The sequence below is a fragment of the Atta cephalotes genome (genome assembly GCF_000143395.1).
Source record: "Atta cephalotes unplaced genomic scaffold scaffold00022, whole genome shotgun sequence".
NCBI lineage: Eukaryota > Metazoa > Arthropoda > Insecta > Hymenoptera > Formicidae > Atta > Atta cephalotes.
In genome coordinates, this window is record NW_012130086.1 from 4877127 (window position 1) to 4903208 (window position 26082).

At 32.8% G+C, this 26082-nt stretch overlaps 1 protein-coding gene across 1 annotated transcript; it reads left to right on the plus strand.

Moving 5' to 3' along the window:
* The first annotated feature begins 3276 nt into the window (after positions 1–3276).
* Positions 3277–25097, plus strand: LOC105619657 (actin-binding LIM protein 2). The gene is made up of 15 exons (XM_012201176.1): positions 3277–3376; positions 12414–12574; positions 12648–12813; positions 13716–13947; positions 14412–14730; positions 16227–16298; positions 16970–17153; positions 17443–17702; positions 17814–18075; positions 18257–18340; positions 19931–20031; positions 21434–21503; positions 22740–22822; positions 24578–24781; positions 24984–25097. The coding sequence occupies exons 1-15, from the start codon at positions 3277–3279 to the stop codon at positions 25095–25097; spliced, it is 2412 nt and encodes an 803-aa protein (XP_012056566.1).
* Positions 25098–26082: the final 985 nt, after the last annotated feature.

A 26082-nucleotide genomic window follows, 5' to 3' on the forward strand; every position in this document is an offset into this window, starting at 1 on the left:
GTATATATATATATATATATATATATATATATATATATATATATATAATTTGAAAACTTAATTCTAATAATTATCAATTTTTATACGCTTTAAATATAGAAGATGACATTTGGAGAGAAAGCCTTTCATACGGAAAGTGTAAACTTCTAATTTCCAGTCACTTTTTGCAGAGACTATACATCTGATACATTCTTAAATGTCAGAAGAATACATGAAGAATACAATCTTGAAATAACGTTGGTTCAATTTATTTTCCAATAATTAACAATCACTAAAAATCTTTCGTATCGAATAGTCGATTATATAGAACGCTATTTAGCTTGTTATTTGTGTCTTCGTGACGCCCATTTACTGATCATATTACGACAGTACACAATCGTAACCTCGATCCGCGACATTACGTGGCCGATCTCACAATGTGTACCTTACGCTTACGCGAAGACTTTACACGTGAGGCAGCCATTTCACGCACGAGGAGGCGTTTACATAATAGATCAGCTCACGACAGAGCGCGTAAAGCCAGAGCAACGATCGACATGATATTGATCCTCTTCTCGGTTTCTATCGACACGAGTACGAGGGTCCCTTGGAGATGCCATTAATGCATCTCCAAGTAAATTAATGGGCACGTTTCACACGAAATTGCAAAAGCTGCTGATCGATACGTATCCCCCAAACTCTACCATACAGAGACGCTACTCTTTAGAGAGAATTCCCCCTCGATGAAGATTAATTGGCATTGACGGAAACGTCCGATTTCGACACGAAAACTGTGCGAAACTCGTCTAATTCTTGTATCCTCGTAAATTACGATTCTGCTTTTGAAGAATTGTATATAATCAATTTTAATTAATAATGTTGGAAATCACTAAATACGACATTTTATGTCGAAGAGATATTCTTATAAAAGCCTATTTTCGTTCTTTTTAAATATTTATATATATATATATATATATATATATATATTTGACAAGAAAATAATTATCATTTTAGTCTGGAGTTGTCTAATTCTACAATGCAGTCTTGACGAAGAAATTGGATTATTCAAAAAAAAGGGCACTCGTTTTCTGTACGCATCCTGGATCAATATTTCAATCGCTTATTGGTGCATGTGATGTACATCGTGCGTCGACTTAAGTCATTCTTTGACTCGGTCTTGGAGATGTAACACGAAGTTACACATTTGTAATATAATGTTCATTGAGTAGCGAGATAAAATTACAAATAACAGTTTGCTTTTTAAGAATTTAAAAGTTTTAAGATGGAACTAGAGATGCAGTATTTATCATAATTTTATTCTTGTATCATAAAGCAAGAATCGTTTGTGCAAGAATCGCTTGTTTCACTTTGAAAAATTTTCGGATATTCGATTTGACTATTAAGATATATTATATTTACTGTAAAAATGTAAAGTCTAATCTGTCTTACATGTTTTTAGTTGAGGAGCAATATTATATTATATTTTTTTATTTCACTATTAATCATATCATCCTATTATGCGAAACTAGTTTAAGCTGACAGAATTAGGGCACCGCGTGTGTATATGATGATAAAATTGTGACAAGCGCTGGACACTTTCCCAGTTAACTGGATTACAGTCTTATGCAATAATTCCATTTATAAATTATTCTTAAATATAGCTTTCAATTGGATAATTTGAATGCCTTTAATATTATCTGATCTTTCGCTTTGTAAAATTACATTTTTAATGTACACTTTAGATTTTTCAAGAAAGTAAATTTTAGAGTAAAATATATTTAAAAATGTATGAAGCTAACTTCAAGATATTCATCTTTCTTAGCTAATTGGATTAAAGTTTTATGCAATGATTCCATTTATAAATTACTCTTAATAGCTTCGAGTCATGTAATCTGAGTACTGTTGATATTATCCGATCTTTTTACAAAATAATAATTGCACTTTTAATATAATATATACTTCAGATTTTTCTGGAAAAGAAAATTTCCTAGTAAAAAATTTTGTTAATTTCAGAATATTTTATTTATTTCATAGAAATGATTTTACTGAAAATTTAAAATATATAGATTTTAAAAATATTTTCTAGATACAAATCGAAAATAATTTTATATTACTATTGAAATAATTATGTAGGATATCTAAATTGGTTGCTAAAATGTTACAACTTTTTGCAGCATTATTTATTGAGATTGAGTTTCACACATAATTATTTTGATGATCCAACAAAATTATTTTCAAATCTCTATGTATACTTAAATTTTTAAGTATTTTAGCAAAATCATTCTTTTCGTATTGTATTTAAAAATTTTTCTAAACATTCATGATGCATACAATTGCGTACAAGCTAAATAAAAAGTTTAATCTGCCGGCTGACAAACATATTTTTCTAATCCTCTTGAGGCAACTGCGAATATCATTGCTTACAAATGTACATTAATGACAGATTACTAGAGTCAAGGATAAAACAGAAAAAAGAAAGATTGCGACAAAGTACAAAGTGAAGAATGAAAGAGGTGCAAAGCCGTCTCATAGGATTAGACTTTCAGGGCGGAGTCGACCATGAAAGTAAACATTATCTGCGCCGACTGTACCGGTTGACAATCGGGACTCGACGAGGCACGAATCTCATACTAGCCAGTAACTGGTGGTCGGCACTGTTGGCAGTCGACAATCGGCAGTCGCAGCGACTGTATGGACACGTGTATTGTGATTGACTGATTGTATTACGTTAAAGTTCTCGCGCCATACGCTTCGAAATTCAGATTAGCTCTCGGCGAGTTGTCGATTAATCGTTTAAAAATTCCGCGTTCGTACCAAATATATTAAATACGAGTTGAGATTTTTCATTCTGGAAAAAAATTTGCAATATTGTTATCGACGCATTACTCAACAAACAACGTAATCACCTTCGATTATCTTGATAATCTATCAAAGATATTACATGACATTAGATTCATAACGATATATACAGAATATCAACAGAGGATAAAATATTCAATCTAAACGGGGACAACGTGATATGTCGAATTTTTTTTAGCAAAATCTCCAAGTTTGACCTATCAAGACACAGATGTTAGTCGATAATTCACTCACGAGTTATTTGAGTGATTTCAACGACAGAAGATTGAGGATACGAATCTGCTCGCGGCTGCTTCGAGTTGCACCTCGACCGGTGACGAATCGTGCACCGATCGTCTAGCTCGGCATTATCTTATCTTAACATCACACGGAAACGGGAAGGAGAGGTGCGTGTGCCAGCGCGGCTCGTGTCCCTGAAAGTTACGCAACGCAGACACGATGAAGTCGAAGACGAGCGAGAGTTTAATAGCAAGTGAAAGCAAGGCGGAGTTCAAGAAAGACGATGCCGACCAGCACAAGCAAAAACCATTGAAGAAAGGTAAAAAATGTTGACTGCCGTGAAGATCCAAAAAATCCTTTCCTTACCTTCTATTTTGCGGTCGTCGAACGAGCCGCCTCTTTTTACTTTACGTCAATCTGCCTTCATCCGTGATGCTAGATTAAAAGCGGAATTAATTTCGTAACGACGAGCCATTATGCTGTTATTTGTCGTTATTTTTGAAGATTCAATGAAATTTAAATGAATCAGTGGCGTTCAATAACTCTAACTCTCGAATCTCCTACAATATCATTAGCTTTTAATAGTAATAATCATTCCTCATTACCATTATCTTATTGTGTCTGTTTGTATAATATTATGATATAGCGATAGATATTATAATAAATGTAGGAAAAATTGATAGGTAAAAGCTCCATAATGCTGAATGAAGCGTACATCGAGATATTTATTGTATCAGTATTCATTAATCTTCGAAATCCATTAGCATTATTATCGCGTCGGCGCGGTAAACGCATTAAACTTTCAATAATGTTAATTAAACGTGAAATAATTACGACTATTGACTATGTAAATAGATCTTGCTTTTTCTCGTTATTCGCGAAATTGGAGCCATGTCCGCTGAAATGAAATCTGTCTCTACAAGAAATTCGACGCGGTAATATGAAATCCGTTCCGCTGGTCGGTATGGTATTTTACGACATCCGCCGATCATCCATCCGTCTTATCAACTTGCCTCACGACTGCTTTAATATATCGCGGCGACACGATGTTTAAATTACACGATGCGAAAGTACTCGTGTGATACCACGCGATTCACGAGATCCGGCAATATTTGCATATTGCCGACGGCTGCCTCTAAGCCACGAATATCTCCGTCACGATTTTCGTCGTTCGTGATGAGGCGAATCTGAGGAACGTGACACGGTACCGCACGCCGAGAACATTTTTAACCGCCCCGATGCTCCAATGAGGAAATGCATTCCTTAGCGCGCTAGAAACGCCGATCGAAATCCCGTTTGGGTCTCACTTACATTGTGAGTCAATCGAAAGTATCTAGACTATTTTCTCGATTATCTATTGTCTATCTGATTATGAAAATACATTCTATAACTCATTCTATGGCTCGTTCTCAAATTATTAAATATTTTTAACCTCGATTAATTTAATATATTGCGCAACTTAGGTCGTTTCTAATAAAAATACCGCGAAAGAATTAATTTGATTATTGTAAATGCTGTCCCGGAAAAATATTTAAGAACGCGAAAAACTCGTTTCTCATTGTACTGTTGATATACAATTAAATTAGCAAGCGAAAACAATAAAACGAGAATTTTACTAAGAAGTCACGAGGAATTTTTTTGCATATGCAGGTTATAATAATTGTGTTTTTTCGCGCTATCGACAATAAAATTCATATACACACATCGAGAATGCAATACAAGCATTTTGTAATTTAGTTGCCCTCGCACTCGTGGGATACTAATTACTGACTTCATACATTATTAAGTTATCGTCGGTAATTGTCATATAATGAACACGATCCGAAATATGTACTTTTGCATATTGCATCATGTACACACAATCGGCTTCTGCCAGCTCATAACACAATAACAATAATTTTATATGTCATGTGCAACCTTTAATTGTACGGAACGCTTTACAATATTTAAAGTTTATGGCATTTACAATAAGAAGCTGTACGTTTATTTTTATGTATATACTGCAATATATTGTGATGTATGCTGCCCAACGTAAAATAACTATTTTTTAATGATTATTTTCATCATCAAGGAACAATTTATAACTTATGTGGTTGGACATCACTTATTTTTTGTATAATTAATATTTAGAAAATATGTTTTACGTTTTACATCACGAACAATTAGCGATTAGCTTTTAAATACTGTGTATTCTCTTTATTAAATTTAATTTTTATTATCAAGTATTAATTGAATTAGTCTATATACCTAAAATGTTACATAAAATATTGTAGTATTGTAATTTGCTTGCATAAAATTTTATTATTTTTTATGTGGTCAAGTGTGAAATTAGTTTACATATGAAGTATTGTTAAATTAGTACATATCTCTTCTACAAAACAAGAATAATATCAAGAATGGCCATGACGATAAGAACTAACCGCAAAAGCTATAATTATCGCATCGTTACCGTTAACCTGCTTGATAATCGACTGTAATATACATATCTTTAACTCTCATTTTTTGAGGATGCGTCGTAGAATAATGACGATTATTTGAATATGATATAACATTTATAGAGAGAAATGATTGTCCAACACGTGCATCTACGAATTATTAATTTCTGATTACATCTCATGCATTACATCAGTTTGTTATCGCAGGATAATTGAAGTGCAGCAGTTTAACACATTTTCATTAGAGCGAGTTTAAACATCGACGATAATCAATTTTTTAATATTTTGTTCGTAAATGATCTGTTTATATAGACAACATTCAAGATAGAAAGTGTCATTCGTTAAATTAAATAATTACATGACACTGGTTGAAAAGATTACGCTTTACATTATTTAAATTGAACTTTTATTTCCTGAATTTTTAGAAGTATAAAAAAGATTGTAGCATAGTGCAAAAGAAAAAAAGAAACGGTAGTTCAGCAGGTTTTTAGTAGAAAGGAGAGTGGTTAAAAATTTATCTGCTGACATAGCAGTTCTGCAGATGTTCTGTCGAGTGCATGCTGGTGCAAATTTCAGCGAAATCTAACACGTGCTCTTCCGTTATATCACGCTATGTTATCTTTAAATTATATAGTGTAATATAAAACACCTATTGTTTTCAATACGATTTAAATGAAATTCGATCTCGTTCTTTTGAATTATAGCAATGTTTATTTCGTACAGATAACAAAATGCTCATCAGCTTCAAAATAGAATATTCAGATTGCCAAGCAAGTGAAAAATATCGAATATTGTTTTGTTTAAATTTTGACGATAAAAATAATGTACATAATCATAAATATTATTTAATACAATTCGAGAGCATTGCTTGTAAATACAAATCGATTCTTGGAGCTACACTTTTAGACGCCTAGATATTTTCTGTGTAATTCATTATCAACTTCCTTCGTGCTGTCAACGTTCCAAATTTTCCTTCAGACAAATTAACTTGACCTAATACTAATTCTAAGAATTTACAGTGATATAATGAAGTGAGCTGCACGATTGTCTTTTTTCATTCCCTTCTAAAATATAACATGGTAAAGTGAGTGAAAAAGAGAAATGTAGCAATGCAAATAGCAATAATATAAATTATAATGAATATCTGTTTCCCTTTCTAAAAAAAGTTAACTTCTGAATTTTCTTCTATTATAATTAACGTATAATATTTCATAGTTATCTTACGCTACTCCTATAATATTTTAATATAGTTTAATACTATTTTGTAGCTATATATACTTTGCGTTTAGCAAATAAATATCGAAGAATTCGCAAGAAATGGCAATGACGTGCAAGAAACTTAATAACTGTGGAAGATTTTTTAATTTATATAAACTATAACAAAAGCTGTATCGAACTGTTAGCGCGAAGGAAAAATATGAAGTGATTATAAATATGAAGATTAGATATGTTCGACAGATAATCATTGCACAGTCGATTAGTATTCGATTTTATGATCTAGAGTGCAACGAGAGAGATCAGGGCAGTCCAGGGTCGTCGCGTTTGACCCCACTTTGCCACATCCTATTTAGACCACTTATGAATCATATTAACATACCACCTTCATGTATAGTATCTACGTAGAGTGATCACGATAAGTGACAGGACCTTATTCTTCAATTAATTTCGATTTTGTTGATTTTGTCCTGACAACTGTAATCTGAGGATATAATCACTGAAATATCTGATCGTCGGGATGTATCGCGGATATAAAAATCGCGTTAAATAATGGCCTTCACGTTGAAGAGAAATATGGTCGTCTATCAGGTCTTGTCCAGTGACAGTTTATGCGGCAAAAACTGGTTATTCTGTGCACGCCTGCATGATACGATGTCTTTTTAACGGGAGAGTAATCCCAATATTGAATTACTAATTAGCAATGTAGTCGAGGTATGCATACGTTATGACTCAGAGTTTCTGCTTTATGTCAAACGTGTAATTCGCACAGCCAATTCCTGCAATTGTTATTTCATATAAGAATCTGTGATTCATGCACTGTTAAATCTATAGTATTAAATTTAACTTAATTTAAGTTGCCATTGCTCCTCCTACTCAATATATCGTTATTTTATACTGAAACAACCCATACAGAACGCCAACAGTTATAATAAAATCAATGCTTAGTCAACATTATAACTGTCAACTGATGGCTAAAGTTCTGCCAATCACTGTACCAAGTACTGAACCATCACTGGCAAATGATTGGCTGTCAAATGATGACCACAATTATGTCAGCCAGTATTGGTTAAATTTAATACTATTACAATATCAAATTTAACCACTGTTTTAATATAGAATAACATATTGAGCCAGTGGCAATATAAATTAAATGACATATATAACAGACTACTTTAATCAAATTGTAATTATTGCAGCATTTGAGAATGTTTGATAAAATCGAAAAAAATTTCTACCAAATTCCCGGAACTTTTTCGTTAAATAACTCGATCGAACAGTGCAGCTTTATTATCTTTTCCTTTTTTTCAGATATGCTGCATGTGACATCGACACATTGTTATCGCATACGATTGACATGTTCCGCGCGCGAATCACGAGGACGATAAATTCCGTTATCACTCGCTCGCGTCCGAGTTGAGCCTATCGACCCATCGTTTTCTTTTTTCTGGCAACAGATTTTTCGCCCCAGTTGAAGCGTGCCGTAAATTAAACGACATGCGACGCGCAGACGAGGGTGTGTCACTTCATGGACGAGTGGCCCCATTCGATTAAACGCGAGCTCGCGTCATGAGTTTCGATTCTATTCGAGCTCGATTCTATTCGTACTGCAGCGAGGAGCAGAGAAAGTAGCGTCGGCATGTATTGTTGTAAGCCGGAAATGTTGAGTCTAACACGTACAATTTGTTTAAAAAATTTTTTTGAGGAATTACTTTCGCTACGCTTCATTCGTTCACGCTTCTGTCATATTGTCGTGTCGCTATCTAATTTAAAAATAGGCATTTCTTGCTACTCTATGGACATTGTCTGACGGATTCCAGAGTCGGAAGTATCATTTCTGAAGCAGGACCTCGACAATTCTCTTCTTCTGTATAAAGCGGATGCGTTTAACTTGGTCTGCCTACGCGCAACGAGGATTCTGTCGACTTTAACTCATGCGACGGTCTGATGACGAATGTATGAAGAGAGCTGTGATGTCATCGTATATTTTTAAGGCACAGGGGATCTGGCCTTTACCTCCCGGCTTTATGTGATGTCATGCACATTTTCATCTTTTTCAGCCATTGATTTATATAAATGCCACGGCATTTATATAAATGGCACTGGTATTTGTTTTCGTTTCATTGAATTCGCGTGAAATTCTCTCACGAAGTAAAATTGTTTTCTCGAGAGAACACATTTCTTGCGTGATTTATACTGGATATAACTTGACATTTACAAAATGAACGTAAGGAGAGTTTAAATGCAACGGAAGTATTAAAATTTGTGAAAATTTGAAAAGGAATTCCTTAACTTATTAGTCATAATTATTTAGCAAATTAAATTTTCGCTTTCTATTAAAATGTCCAACCAATATTATCCAAAAATATTATCCATAAATTTTTACGTACAGGAGACTTAATTAGAAGCTTAATTCTTTTCAGTATTTTAACTTTTTTTATTAATTACTCCGGAAAATAGTTGTTCCTCTTGACAGGTAAAAATCGACTGCGTTACCGGCATCCGCCACGGAATTCGCGGTTGATGAATAATTAGTCGACTCTCTCTACATTCGCAGAATGAAAGAATTCCGTTTCGCGCCAATGGGACCGAATAAAAATGCATGTGCAGTTTCCTGCATACTTTTTTCTTCTATGTACACATCATTAAGTCGAAACGAGCGCAATCTTTACACGAACAGCTGGATTCGGTGCAGCGAACGCAAACAGAAATAAATTATTAGTTCTGCCTCTCTAAATATTGATTGTGCTATGAGTGAACACAACACTCCCTTTGCGCATTTCATGTGATCCGGCCACACGCGTAACGGCACTATAGATACGCCATAATTTATCGTGGAACGCGTTCAAAACAACCGATAACTCAATAAAGGCGTCACATTCATCGCGCCTTCTCGTAGTTGAATCATCAAACGATCGAACTGGGTAAGCACTCGTTCCAGCAAGATTTTTCATTTGTACATTTCGTACACACTCGTCGTAAAATACTTGCGATCATTTTTTTTTCTATTTAATTATTCTCGTGACATACGAACTTCCGCGATGTACACACGGGATGACGGAAGCGAGAACATTCAATTCCACCACGTAACAATTTATATAATAAGGTCATGCAATTTGCGTCACCATGGTAGAATAAATTATGCTGCTCGTATTCGGTTGAAACGTTCATTATTCGCGTAATGAAACAATGAAGAATAGCATAATGATAATATAATGAAGAAAACGTTATATATGTTATATATGTATGCAGACGCGAAGTGCCGATTAAGTCAGAAATCAAAATCGACTAATGAATAATGCATCCACGTTATTCGTACGTACATACATATTCGTGTCAAAACGTGCTCGTGTTTCGGCTGACATGTTTGCTTCAATCGATCGCGATATTAATTCGCGACGCGTACAAATAGAACATAATGTGTTACAAACATAATCCACAATGACAAATACGTACACGTGTAAGTATAAAAAGAATTGTTTTAGTAGAAAAAAAAAGAAAACATATGAAGAACTTTTTGGCAGCATTTAATAACTATTATAAAAGATGTAAGAAGGAAAAAAACGTAAATACAAACTTTCATGTGTTTAAAGTTGTAAGTTTGATTTAAGAACTTTTATGTATATACAAATAAATATTAAATTTAATATTAGGTATTAACAGGGTGGAACACAGACCTGGGAAACCGGGAAAAGTCAGGGAAATTGAATTGGTCATGGAAATCGAGAAAAGTCAGGGAAAAAATCTGGAATTTCAAAATTTGCTTACAATTTCCTTAAACTACTTCTATTCCAAATAATTGGAATCTATTCCATTTTAATTTTTTAAATATTATATTTGACGTATACAGTTCAAAACTTGCGCACTTTAAACGATTTTAACAAAATAATTCAAATTTATATTTTATTCAGTATTTTTATTGATCCCTTTTTTTTGTCGTAATTGTATTCTTTTTTTCAAAACTAATTTATTTTTTGCTGGTTTGAATTTGCACTCAAAATTTTATTATGCTACTAAGCTTTTTTTTGCGTTTTTAATAATATAATTTTCCTACAATCTTTGAATCTAAATGTTAAAATGTACATATTTTATATTAGTCATGGAAAATTTTTCATTTTTATTTGGAAAACCTGAAAACCAGAGAATTTTAAAATTCATTTTCAATGGCAATTCTGATTTAAATATAATGAATATGTCGTTTTTTTGCTACAATAACGATATAATTAACAAATTATCATTTTTAATTACTTATTTGAAAAAAAAATAAAAGCACATAAAGAAAAAAGAAAAAACTTACTTTAAAAAACATAATTTTATTCTTCTGTAATTAGTAATCACATGAAAATTGTACTTCAAAATTAATATTACAACATTAACATTAATTAAAAATATTTAATTTATTTTCTAAAAAATTTACTTTTTTAATTAGTGTATACAGCAAATGAGCGATATTAACAATTAATAAATAATGATTTGATTAGTTACCTTTAAATGTTTCTCATTTAAAAATATATAATTTCGACATTTTAGTGTTAGAATTTTCATTTCAAAATAACTTCAAGAATTTACCATTAATAGTTGTCATGTGCAGTCTGGGATAAGTCAACTGTCCTTAATCTGCCATTTAGCTTTACGATCAAAGCTATCTCAGATCCGGACATCGGTTCGTTGAGACTCGGATTATTTTGGATCTAAACTGTTTCAATGGAAAACTCTATTATAGAACGCGCGGATAATCTTTCAGAACACGAGCATTGTAATGCGTCCTTTCCGCTGGCGACAGGTACATTACGTAACTGCTGAAAGTTAACGCTCTATGAAGAGCCGATGACCACGTGGAGTGGCAGATGCGAGTCGCCATTGTTAGTGTAAACGCACTCAAAGAAATTTCGAATGATCGTCACGCACGAGAAGGTGCATGACTCATGATGTCTTCTCGTTATTTTTAGCTTGCATCCTCGTACATTTGCCTACACTTGAAAAAATTCACACAATGAGTTAACAATTTTTTAACACGTTCATCCAACAAGTTTTATTTATCTGATCATATACGTCAGTGATAGAATTTTCATTATTATATATAATGATAACATTCTTTACTATAAAATTATTCTCATATATTAAATTGTACTTTTTATTTTACATTATTATTTAATTATTTAAATTGTTTAAAATTTAGATGACATTTATTTTTACAAATATTTTTTGTAAATGAATAAATTTCTAATACTAAATAACAAGATTATAAGTTGAAACTAAAAGTTTTTGATACAATGATTCTTTGCAAAATAATTTAATTTTTGAAATTTCCGATTGTCACTTTATTATATATATAAAAAAAGATATAAGATTAGGTGTTGTTTAGTCATTCTCAGTGTTTAAAAATATTTCACTACAATATAAAACTACAATATAATTTTTCTAAAGACCTGAATTCTTTATCTTGTTACTTTGATAATAGAATGAGTTAGAACATCAAAAGCAAGTTATGATTATCTCTACTAAAGATTTACAAATATTACAAAAAAAGAATGTTTAAACGTTTGCTGGAAAGCTATTATTTTGTCATAAAATTTCGGTAGAAATTTCATTTTACGCGAATGCTCGCCACTCAGTTAATTTACTGTCGGATAGATTATTAGTTTGGAATGGGAAGCTAATGATCCGTGAAAACATTTCATAAAGGAAAACGCTCTCTTGTTTCAGGTAAAACGTTTTGTCAATCTTGTAAGAAGAAGTGCAGTGGGGAGGTACTGCGGGTTCAGGATAAATACTTTCACATAGGGTGCTTCAAGTGTGCCCAGTGCAACGCTAGCTTAGCACAGGGTGGCTTCTTTGCACGTGAAGGTTCCTATTACTGCACTAAGGTGAGTCACATTTTATTCGACATTTATTCTTCGATTTTTTTAAATGTAATGTGTTTGTTATTCTGTTTACTAGGATTATCGGGAGCGTTGGGGTACACGTTGTGCTGGTTGCGGGGAATATGTGGAGGGTGATGTGGTGACAGCTGGCGAGAAGCATGCATTTCATCCAAATTGTTTCCATTGCCAAAGATGTCGGCAACCGTTGCTAGGACAGGGAACAAAAGTGTCTCTTGTTCAAGGTATGTGATATAAAATTATTTACGACTCATTGAGGGCTAGAAATTGAGGCAGAATCCAATCTACATCTTTGTTTAATGCGTACTGATGCATTGACATAATACAGCGTTTCTTATACGAGGATACCGACAAATGCGTGAAAGATTCACTAATTCTAATTGTCAACAGTTTTCTTTATCAATTGTGGATTACGATGCGTACTGAATTATTGTATAACCGATGTGCCTCTTTGATACAGCTTTCACAATTAGTGTAGTAGTCAATCTGTTAAAGCAAATTGCCACTTAGGCTTATCGTTACTTCACTGTTACAAGGCCGCGCGCATCTACTATGTACATACATATGTCCTTGTGACAATTACGCGACCAAAGGTAAAAATCCGACATGACGTGCATCTCTTTATTGTGTACTATAACGATGCAAGTCACCTATTTCTAAGAAATTAAGGCCGATTGAACGTTACGAATAAATTACGCTGGATTTCACATCTAGTCCCTCATCAAGAAAGTCGTTAAGAAAATGAAAATGAATTCCGTCCATATAATTTAGGAAATGTCAATTAAAATAATTTATTAAAGAAAATTTTATTTTTATAAGCTTTTATCAATTCAAGTACATTCTATATTTTTTCGAATTTTTTAAATTTCTCTTAATTATTATATTTTATTGCTATTAATAAAGTAATAATTTATCGAATGTTGTGTCATTTTTGTAATGTGTCAACATAATAAAACCAAGTGATCTTAAACTAGTTTTTTCAAGTGAAAAAAATTGCAATAATAAATGAAACTGGATGACAATTTCATAAAATGAACAATTGCAAGCAATACAAAGGTTAATGATAACGTTTTGGGATCCGTTACCGGGTCTCATTAATCTTCATTAATTATGCATTTATTCATAGGTCAAGCGCTATGTCACCGATGTGTCGGTATTCCGGTTCGCGAGGCCTCCACGCCGATTGGCAATAGCGCCAGTACCAAAGGTGGCGGACACGCTGACCCTGGTGCTTGCGCCGGTTGTGGAAACCAATTGAGGGAAGGTCAGGCATTGGTCGCACTCGATCGTCAATGGCATGTCTGGTGCTTTAAATGTCATAGCTGCGACACTGTACTCCACGGGGAATACATGGGAAAGTAAGTTTCGCGTTGATCCACATCTATCTTTTCATCTTAATTATATACAAGAATATTAATCAGGAGACACGAGCGTTTCGTATGAAGTACATTTTTCACTAGTATATACTTTTGTGAAAGAGATGCTACAGTATCTCTCCTTTATAGAAGAATATTAGTATAGCTTTCATAAAAATAAAATATTCTTTTTAAATAAATTGATGTTATCGACAAACGCACATATTGGAGAAGATTATACATTATTCTAAAAATATGATATCTTCTTTATGTTTATATTTAGGATTGGGATTCGATAGTTATAGAATTGGAAAAATATAAGAATAAAGCTTTTCGAGAAAAAAAATATCTAATAAGTGTTTTTTAAATTTATTTATTTAAGTTTTTTTAAATCAGCACAAAAACAGTTAAAAAGGATGAGATTTAAATTTTAAATGAATCGTAACCATTAAAATTTTTTTCGACAGAGACGGCGTGCCTTACTGCGAGAAAGATTACCAGAAGCAGTTTGGAGTAAAGTGCGCCTATTGCAACCGTTACATTAGCGGCAAGGTTTTGCAGGCTGGTGATAACCATCATTTTCATCCAACGTGTGCGCGCTGCACAAAATGCGGCGATCCGTTTGGCGATGGAGAGGAAATGTATTTACAAGGTGCTGCCATATGGCACCCACGCTGCGGTCCAGGACCTACCGGACCCAATGGCATTGTGAATGGACACGGGGATGCTCACACCCCGCAGCATCGGGAATCGGAACGAATTTCTAGCAGCGCTTCGGAGATGCAGGTAAGTCCGGTTCGCGTGATCAGTGTGATTCGCTGTCTAGTCGTATTTATTCTGTACATTTATGTATGATAACTAATTTAAATTATTGCAAAAGCTTATTTGTTATTTTTACTTAATTTAACTACGAAAATTTTAAGGAAGCAGTTGTAGCATTTTAATGTTTGTTTTGATAGGTATATTATCGTACATAATCTTAAATTAGTGAATTAACATATGTAAAGAGATAACATTTATTTTATTTCACGTCATATTTTTGTTACGTTTGACTTGCTTATTGTGAATAAAACTGTATATATGGCGTTTGTATTTTATATAACATTAGCAATTATTGGATTCATATAAAATATTAACGTAACAAAGAAAGCAAGCTTTCCATTTTATAGACTAACGCAGAGCATAATTTACATTAGTGTAGATCATACACGCATATAATATTGCCTATATACAGGCCGTTTTTAAACAATTGCATTTTTAAATGATAGATTTACACAAATCACTAAGAATAACTGCGTTTGAAAAAACATCAAGGATTAAGGCGATAGAAATATATTATCGTTAAAGCGACACTCACATATCTCAACCGAAATAAAAATAGCATTGCGTTCCAGAGCATTCTAAAATAATACATCGTATCTAATTTTAATTCTTTCCTGATCTAAAGAGAATAGAATAAATTCTATAACTCTATATTCTTTTCAAGCTCTTTTTTAAACGTAACTGCTCTTAGTTATTTATATAAAATCTATCGTTTGGGAAAAATTTATTCGAGAAATTAAGAGAATCGCAATAAATTAAATATATTCCATTTTTTAAATAAGGGAATCAAAAGTTTAACATCGTATGATTCAATAGTTAGATTCAATAATATTTTTATGATTTTGAGTATTATTAGAATTAAATCTGTTATGTTAGAAAATAAAAGAAGCGCATGCTGCTGTTTATGTCTAGCACTTGCATTATTCGACTTAGCTGCATTATATATATTATATTAAGTTGTTCGTTTGCATAATTGAATTTATCAATTGTATTATAAGGAAAGCGAAGTGTTTCACATATGTTAAATTTTTCTCTGAAAGTATACTTTATTATTTTTTGTTATCGTAATATGTAATATATGATGGGATTCTCTTAAAAATGTCAACTTTGTATTTTAAATCTTATAGTCCTTTCTACGAAACACTTTGTCATTCGATATATCCTTGTATGTTTTAGTATAGTATTCTGTATATAGAACTTAAACTTAACGGCAATATAGAACTTAATAACACCTCGAATTTAAGATACATTAATTATTTCGTCAGCTTTGTGTATAGCTTGATTTTTGTCTCAGAGAATCAGCTGGCTCACTTTACTATTCTTTCGTTTTTACGCACGCCTCCAATGTAGGAAACAAGCGAAACATCAAAGATTATATTATCATACTTCATTTTTATTAAGTTTTTATTATCGCTTTTCTTAATCGTTGTTTACTTTTTTCGCACGGTCATTATGTATAGTTTTCATTGCGGTCACGCACGCCAAGCCTGAACGGATCGCTGTGCAGCCCTTACAGCAGCCTAAGTCGCAAGGTATGCCATATGTCACTTAGCACAGCACTCTCGACAAGTATTTCTGGTATCACTTCTCTTATTACCACTTCTCAGCGACGCGTGCTTTCGCTCTGTTAGGCACTTGCGATTCTATTTCGATTTTTATTGATTCGTCAAATAGAAAAATGAGACTATCGAAACATTGTTCGGATTATATACTCTTGTTAAATTAGTAGTAAGATATCATTTTTATTAGTAAAACATGATAATTTTAAAAATTGAATTGCATCACTTATCATTTTAGTTTAGTGATTATCTGTTGTTGATTTTAAAAATCTAATTGTATCATTTATTTTAATTTAGTGATTTAGTCTGTTGTTTTCTGGAATGTAAATATAATGTAAACAAAGAATGAAATTTAATATATTTTAAAAAATTTTGGGAATTCTCAAATGTTAATATAAATGCTTTCTTGACAGAGCGTTGCTCGCTTTGCACGATTTTTTTCTTTTATACAAAATGCGTCAATAATTCGAGTACATAAGAAGTTAATTCCTTTTAAAGAAACTAAATTTTGAATGCAAATTAACTTATTTTAAAAGAGATTTAGTTTATCCAATTTCTTACGCACTTTGTATAATTGATAGTAATAATCAGATGTAAAATGCAATTTGCACTACATGTATGATAAAATACATTGATTGCCTCAGTATTATCCCGCACGAACTGGAAGCCCCGGCCTGATCCTACGAGAATACGGACGACCGGCGGAAGATGTATCTAGGATTTATACTTACTCGTATTTGACTGAAACGCCCAGTCAAGGATATCTGAGACGTCCGATACAGCCGTACGATAAACCTCCCACTAGCCCGCATTTTCATAGACCTAGCTGTAAGTTTTCTTTATGTATTTAAATTATTAGATTTTAATGAAATTCTAAAATAGTTATGCTACAATTAAATATAATAATTCCTTTAGTATCTTGAATATCAAGAAATTTTGATCTATTTAATTTCTAAACGTAACAAAATATTGAATTTTTTAAATATTTAAAAGAAATAATTTGTTTGAAATTGAAACTTTTAATTCTATGTCGTTTATTTGGCCTCGAGTTATCTATGTTCTCCAGAATTAATTTGTTAATTGGTCTTTATGAAAACGCATTTATTTTGTTGCACAGCATCTCGTTCGATAAGAAGCAGCGGTGGACGCAGCAGCAGATCGGGAATGAGAGCTTTGGTCGACGCGTTGAGTGACACTCGACCGAAATCGCCAGCAAGCCAAGTGGATAATGATGAACCGATAGAATTAGCGCATTATCCAGACGCCATGAAACCACCTCCGGGGGCTCAACCACCAATCGAGAGAGACGATTTTCCCGCTCCGCCATATCCTTACACTGATCCTGAAAGACGTAGACGATGGTCCGACACTTATAAGGTATTATTATCTTATATTTAATTTTCAAAATAATATAATGCTACTTTTTCCATTAATTTTTTAATGATGCTAATCAATGAATTAACGTTCCGATCCTTTTTATTAATTCAGGGAGTACCTGCATCTGATGATGAGGATGATATGGATAATAAAACGTATATCAAGGAAGCGGAGCAAAAATTGAAAAAAGAACAGGACGAATTGAGCAAGATCGACACGGGAATAGCTAAGGTATTCCTGCAAGATCGCGAAAAAGATCGGGAGAATTTGAGACATAGAGCTGCGAACGTTGATCCTAGAAATGCCTCGAGAACACCTTCTGCCGCCAGAGAGCCAACGTATCGATTGCGCTATGAAAGTCCTGTTGGTGCATGTAAGTTGCAATAATTAATTTCATATTTTTAATATTTAGATATAGATTTTAATTATTTAGCTTGTCTAATTCTATTTAATTTTGAGAAGGAACATATTATTCTTAGATTTAAATTTGAAAGCCTATGAACAATATCATTTAACATTTATGTAAAAGATAATTCGAAAAACATTTTGTGCAGCACCTTCGCGAAATATCGATCATGCACGGCCTTGGGAGGATGACGATGGCTTCAGTTACAGATCCAGCGGGCCTAGCTACAACGGTAAGTTTTTGACTGTCGTAACACCATGTATTTGTCTCATTAACATAAGTAACGATCATCTCATACATGTCCACACGTTCGCACATGACACTAACATACCACTCTACCGTTTAAAGTAACTTGGATTAGAGAACTGTCTCTCGATAGAGCGGGGTTTCCCAGGGCGGGCGATCGTAAATGGTCCCATTTTGTCGATAAAAAAGAAACGTTTGCTTTCGAATATGATCAAATCAGCCATGCAAACCAAGATGTGGGAGGGTTTTACGCTAATTAACAAAAATAATGATAACAGTACGTAACACTTGAAAGCAGGACTTTAAGAGGTGTGTGTAGCACCAAAAATCATACACTGGACGCCCAATTAATACAACAGGTGATGTATTCTGCCTATGCATGTTGTCGTCCCTTACCTCAATGTGCTTGCCTTATCATTTTTTTTCGTCGAATTGCGAACGGTACATCAACTAATACCTCGAAATAACAGGCTTAAATCGCCATTGCAATCTTTAATCCTGGAAATTGTTTCTCGAGGTAATTGATCCTGTTCTATATCTTGCATGATACTTGGGACCACGAAATTCATTATACACGGACACATATTGTTCCAATGCACACCACTGTCATTTCTGCGGCACAATAGTATTTTTAGATACAATTTAAACTGAACTTCAAATTGACTAAAAAGTTTATTATCGTTTTTCATCTCTTTTCTGTATGCTTTAAGTAAGATTTAAATTGCTTTCATAATCATTCTACCTAAATTTAATTAAAATTATTACAAGTTGTATATAGACTTTCATTATAGATAATTATTTCTAATTTCTTTTTTTTATATTTGCAATATTTCTTTACATTACAAGAATTATATCTATATTATTTATAATATTTTGCGTTTTGTTTTATTAAGACCAATAAATATAAATCAAATAAATAAAAATATAGATCAAAAGCTAATTTCTGATTTGATTTTGATAATTAACTACTGAATTTTATGAAAGAAAAATTTTTATATTAAAATGCTTTTTTAAAAAGAATTAATTTTTAGATATTTTTTGAATCTTATTTACAATATTGGAAGATAATTTGGCAACGCGAATAATAATTTTACTTCATTACGCATGATAATTATTTCTTGTATGCACCGCACATCTTTGCTTTCTGTCTGACAGATACAGAATTTTGCTTCACGGTATCTTCCAATGTTGGGTCACTAGTTAATTTTAGAACGCTAATATGGAACGTTTATCAACTAATTCAATTTTGTGCAATATTAAAAGATTGTATAATTAAGAAACGAAGCGTTGAAAAGGCAGTTAAGAGAATTTTAATCAATTATTTAAATTAACTGGCTTAAATTAATTGTTACAGCTTTTAGTAATCACGTTATGAAAAATTTAATAACAGAAGTCTTTCATATCTTTGTAAAAGTTATGAAGAAATCTGTCTTTCGTAAAATCGCTAATTTCAAGTTAGCGTTCTAGATTTAATAGGACACAGTATGTTAGTCACACGATGCTATTACCCGTCGTCTACTATCATTGTGTCTCTATTTGTGTTTTTGTGTTTGTGTTGTGTTTGCGTGGGCGGCAGTTGGGAGGTCATCGGCGCGCTCCCCGGCTCCCAGAAACTATCCACCCCTTGGTACTCAACGCGCCTTCACTCTTCCAAACGCCACTAGACACTATCATTCGGTGAGTCCGAAAACTTTCCAATTCGCCCGCCGTTGGTCCCAAGTCAAATCAAATCCATTTTTAAATTCCATTTTTTAATTTTCCCACTCACCAGTTCAATTTTTCTATATATTTTTAAAAATTTCAGTGTTATAATATTTTAATTTATTAATTATTTTTACGCGATTAAAAATTACAAGTTGTGCACGTGTAAATTAGGCATGTTATTTGTTGATGAAGAAATAAGAATTTAGTCATTGCTATCTTGATATTGAAACAATAATTACCTTAAATTGAGATTTTTGATAACATAAGAATAGTTTACCTGCGATTTTTTCATTTATAATTTTAAATGCATCCCATACATTGTAATATAATATATTGAACATACCACATATATTTTTGTCTGCATTTTCAGTAAGAAAGGAAAGCTTTTGACTTGTCATCACGGCGGGCGCGCTTACGAGAAGAGTCTATTGTAACATGCAGGTGCTGGCTTTTTATGTATCTGTTTTTTTTTTTAATCGCGAATTGCCTCGTACACTCTACTTAATGAGAGTGAACGCTTTGTGCACTCGAAATTATCGGATATCTTTAAGCGCCGTTTGCCGATGGGAATGCGATATATTTGAAATTATTATCATTACAGATATCCTTTGTTACACGCGATAAAGTTTAAAATAATTAGATTCTGTAAGATAGATTTAATGACACGATTGACACATGCCTTTTTCAGTTATTTCTCCAAAGATATTCCAGATATTTACTCCAAAGATGTATATTTTTAATTTTGTTACTAATTGTTTTATTACTAATTATAAAAGATTATATAAAATACCAGTCCAGAAGAATTGAGCATTTTAATAGAATTATATTGCATGTATATCGATGGATATCTGTCTTTTTAAATCTATTCGGATCCATGAGAAATATTGTAAAAAATGCGATGTACCAAGTATATCATTGTTGAGGCGCAAAAATAGGGGATATTAAATCCCTTAACAGTGGTTGATCTTGAGGACATATAAGGGAGCGACATGGCTCCGGGTAGAGTTAATGAGTACAAAAATCTGGCAAGCGAACGTTGGGCATTCGTATGGGAGATTGAACAAATTGAAATTACCGCTGAAACTAATCAGTAACACCTGTCGATTGACTGATTTGCAAACCAGTTGTGAGCTCCCTTCGGCACATCCCGAAGCCGGGGTACGGTCTGGCACCGCGAAGTCACACCTTCTCCTCGACCGGCGGTTCCGTGTCTGCTCTCCCTGTAAGTCTTGCACCGCAAGTCACAGTCTGCGATGCGACGTGCACCGCGCTGATCGTGCAATAATACGTATATAGAAGAGAGTATACATAGAGTCAACTCCGCGGCAATCGAGCGGAACACGCCTCTCTAAGATAACGCTTTTCTGTCGTCTAGGGCGACTATTCATTCAGTGGGATGGGCGACAAGACGCACAGCACTGATTTCTCGTCTGGCAAGTCGGACAGTGAGTAAAACGAGAGGGACCGACCTACGCCGGTCCCCTGCACACACATTAGCCATCTCACCTTTTTACATCACGCTTCTCAAGCTTGACACGCTCGCAAATTAAATAGATGGAGTTTCTATGCAGTGCTATCGTGAATCTATCGAGGATTTCTATAAGCTTTAAACTAAGCTTACACTAATAGCATTGATTTAAGACATTTTGGCACGTCTAGTAAAACAACTTTATAGGTTTACTGCAATATCTTGATAACAAAAATTTTATTTAATGTTTCTTTGTTTTTTTATATTAAATTTTTTGGTCTCTAATTTGAGAAACTAATATTCTAATAGAGCTTGTTCAAAATTAACTGAAATTTAGTTTACGAAGAATTATCTTTAACTCAGAAATTACTATTTTGATAATTTTTGTAACGAAGCTTTTACATCTATATTTTGAAAAAGATGCATGGTTTTTAAGATATTTCAAGATTTTTACGTATTATCTCGTCACGCATAATTCATGATAGAACTGCTAGCGATTTTTGCGAGCGCGTCACTGCCACGTTATCATTTTCTTCATACACTACGTTTTTTGCCTTGTACTCGCATGCTTTACTAACATCCCTGCGAGCTATCGCACTGTCACTGTGAAACATTGTACGTCGTACATTGGCCTGTTGTACATCGTCATATAATATTGTTTATTTAAAGAACTGTAATAATGACACTTGTTTGATTGATGAATTATGAAATTATAATCATCTACAATAGAATTTTCTGTCAGATTAATAATCATGCTAAAGTAATGGGAGAACGATAAGATAAATTATATTACTACAAGAAATATCAAAGAAAGTGTCAGAAATGGAGATGTCAATACTTATTATGTTTTGTGCTCGGCTAGAAATAAGAATTATAATTACAATAGTACATCCTTTGATCCCCCAAATGAAAAAAATTATGATTTTTAGTTAATACGTTCTTACAGACAAGCCTTTTGTAAATCTGGAAATTTTGCAGTATTATTGAATTATAAAACAATCATGTCTCCGGCATTACCTTTGTTACATCTATTTTTAATCAAACAGTCGTGTTCGTGTTGCTCTACGCAATTTTTTCATAAATTGTAAAATGCATAGACAGGTAATGAAAAAAGGAAACACGATTGATGAAAAACAAATTGTAGTTAGCATAGGAAATGGTTTGTGCAACATGGTTTGATATGGTTTTCTTTTCACATTTTCCCCAATTTTAGTATCAACAGGCAGCATCACGGATGTGGATCGACGGGCATTGGTATGTACCACAGCCCCATACTACTCCCGGCGAATTAGCATGGTTTGTAGCTTGTTTTTGCATCTGTATCATAATAGAACTCCATTTATCGGAATGATTTCGATTATATGCATTTAAATATATCCCCTTTCTATATTAAATTTAACATTATTTTATGAATTATAATATATTAAAAAAAAATTATTAATAATTTATTTGTAAGAATTTATAATTTCATAAAACATCATTAAGTAAATTTTAATTTGTTGAAAGAAGAATAATTTCTTTCTAAAATTTTAATGGCAAAAAATTCATCGAATAACTTTTTTTTAATTATATGTATTCAATTTGATTACTCTAATAAATGGAGTTTATGCAAATGTCATTTTATTTAACATTCTAGCACGTCTATAATTGCAGATGTGTTGCATTAAATGCACACATTCGTCTAGAGAAACAAGACAATATACAGTTCGTACGTTTGAAAAATTTATGATGTGTATATGCATATTATTCGTACTTATTTGTATTTATTTGTATGATTATATTTGATTTGCTACTTGTCCCTATCACGATAAGATATTGTGTATATAATATTGTATAATGAATATGCATGCATGCTGTACATTTTGCTATTATTTTGAGTTTTGCATTTTTTTTATCAACTGTATTTATTTTTTAATTTGCTCTATGTTGCATATTCGATTTATCGTAAGAGTTCTTCATTTTTTAATTAAGTTAGTTAATTAATCGAACTATACTTTTATATCCAATTTGCACTTTATATCCAATTAGCTTTATGAGCGAAATGTGTTATTTTGTCTTTTTCTTGTTTTAATGTAATTTATTTTGCAGAAAATTTTAATTTTATAAAATGGAGATAATTGAAATTTTTTTAATGGAGCTTTGAGTAAATTATATAATAATTTTCGAAGATAACAGGAAATGGATATCATAATATCAGCATTTAATGCATTATTATTATATTACTATGAAATGGTTATTTTTTATGAAAACAGATTATTCAACATTGACGTGTCGTTAATAATAATTTGTTTAAAGTACTATAAAATAGCTATTTAAATATTTTATGTATTAAGTTTGTATATATAATATTTTTAATAGAAAAACTTTTTTTTTATACAAAATGATTTTTCAAGAGACTGCATGTATATATACATTATTCGCATTTGAAAGATAACTGTACAGCATTATTTATAGAAGTAAAAAATTGTATATAGTGCGTAAATTTGGAAAAAAAAATTGAAGTGTTTGCACGTAGAATGCTTCAATCTATTTTGATTAAATCAATGTACTCTAAATATTAAAGGAACGAAAATGTTTAAAATCCCAATTAGTATTTTTAATAACTATTAGAAATTGATTAATTGATATTGAAGCAGTCTATTGAGTCATACGAATTCGTACATAAGAATTTGTTAATTATATTCTATTATGCAGCGAAAGTATAACAATTTGTAGTGTGTAAAAAATGTGTTTACTGAAAACGGCGTGGAAAGAGATAAGAATATTTTTGGGAGATGCATGATACTGGAAATTTTTAATTGAAATATGTACATTTGAAAAGTTCTTATTGCATTTTTACAAGTTTATTATCAAACTTATCTTTGATATCGGATTACTCTCTAAAAATATCATCTGGCGAATCTTTCCTCATTCAAATTCGTTTTGCTTTTCTAAGAATTCGAAGAATGCAAATGCAACCCCTTACATCTTTCTCGCATCGTCCATGTCATTGTCGTATTATTCACATTCTGTTTCTATTGTGACTCATGATTTTGTATGATTGTGGCGCAGAATGATGGTGGAATCCTTCCATCATCCACCACATATACGGGTGGCCTAGGTTCGGTTGTTGGGGGCCACGGGGGTCATCACGTAAGAAGATCATTGCCGGACATGGGGGCGGCACCAACCGAACCACCCAAACTTTATCCTTATCATTTACTTGTTATCACCAACTACAGGCTGCCAGCTGATGTGGATCGTTGTAATCTCGAAGTGAGTACTAACATTAATTGTTTTAATCGCTTAATTTATAAGTTATGAAAGTATTATACAGTATTGTCAATAATAATGTAATAATTTTTATTTTATGAATAATATTCTTTATTGTTTCTTCTCATTGCATTATTTATTGAATTTAATTGATACATTAATCGTGATTATACAATAACGTGAAAATAATTCGGACTTTTTTTAGCGACACCTTTCCGATGCAGAATTTGAAGCTATTCTCCAGTGCTCTCGATCGGAATTCTACAGACTGCCACAATGGCGTCGCAATGAAATCAAAAGACGTGCCCGTCTCTTTTAATTCATGTCACTTTTGCTTAACACACATCGCGTCGTGTCGCGATTGCATTACTGCGGTACGGACCGTACATTCCTACTGCGTGGGTAGATGCATCGCGGGGAAAAAAATGTGTTCGACAACCATTTCGACCATTCTGCCGATTGACATGCGTTCGTCAAAATAAACTCTAGACTGGGGCGCATGCAAACATACGCAGACGCATACGCACACAAATACAATATAATGATGCGAAAGCACTGCCACTTGTCGTCAATTTTTTTCTCGCAGCAACGAATCCACAGGCAGCTTTACCTATGACCCGATTTATTTAGCGACGTAGTCGTTTTCAGGTTCCATCTTGGAACTCTATATCGCAACTTTCACTCATACACATTGACGAATAGGGTTGATATTAATGTAGGGGAGAAGATAATCAAATAGAAAAAAGTTATGATTAAAACTCTTAATACAATTTGCTATTGTAAATAAGAAGTTAATCAAGAAGTCGAAAAAGTGGCATGGAGGAGCAGCTAGGATATTTCAAAGTACATAACCGCGTATTTGCTAAATCGCATACATACATATTAATCTTTGTGGAAGATTATGACGCAAGGAAACAAACGCTACTATGTAGGATTTATCATTATTATTAGTTTTTAACTACTATTATTAATATTATTATTATTTTACTATGTGCAACATGAAGAGTTAAGAGTAGGTGAGCCCAGCTTGCTGAATAGTGCGATTGCTCTGGATTAATCGAACGAGTTGCGTGTGATTTGTCTTTTTAATTTACTCTACGACAAGAATTATTTTATAAAATAGTTTACGCGCAAATACGATGTTCTTGTGAGAAGATATCAAGTTGTCTTTATCCTTTTAATTATCCTTGATGTATTAACTAAAGAAACGCTCTGCGGTGCGGATTGCGATAGACTTCTATAATTACTCGATCACTCTACATTAGAGTATGAATAAGAAAATCAGGACCAAATTTATAGTTGTG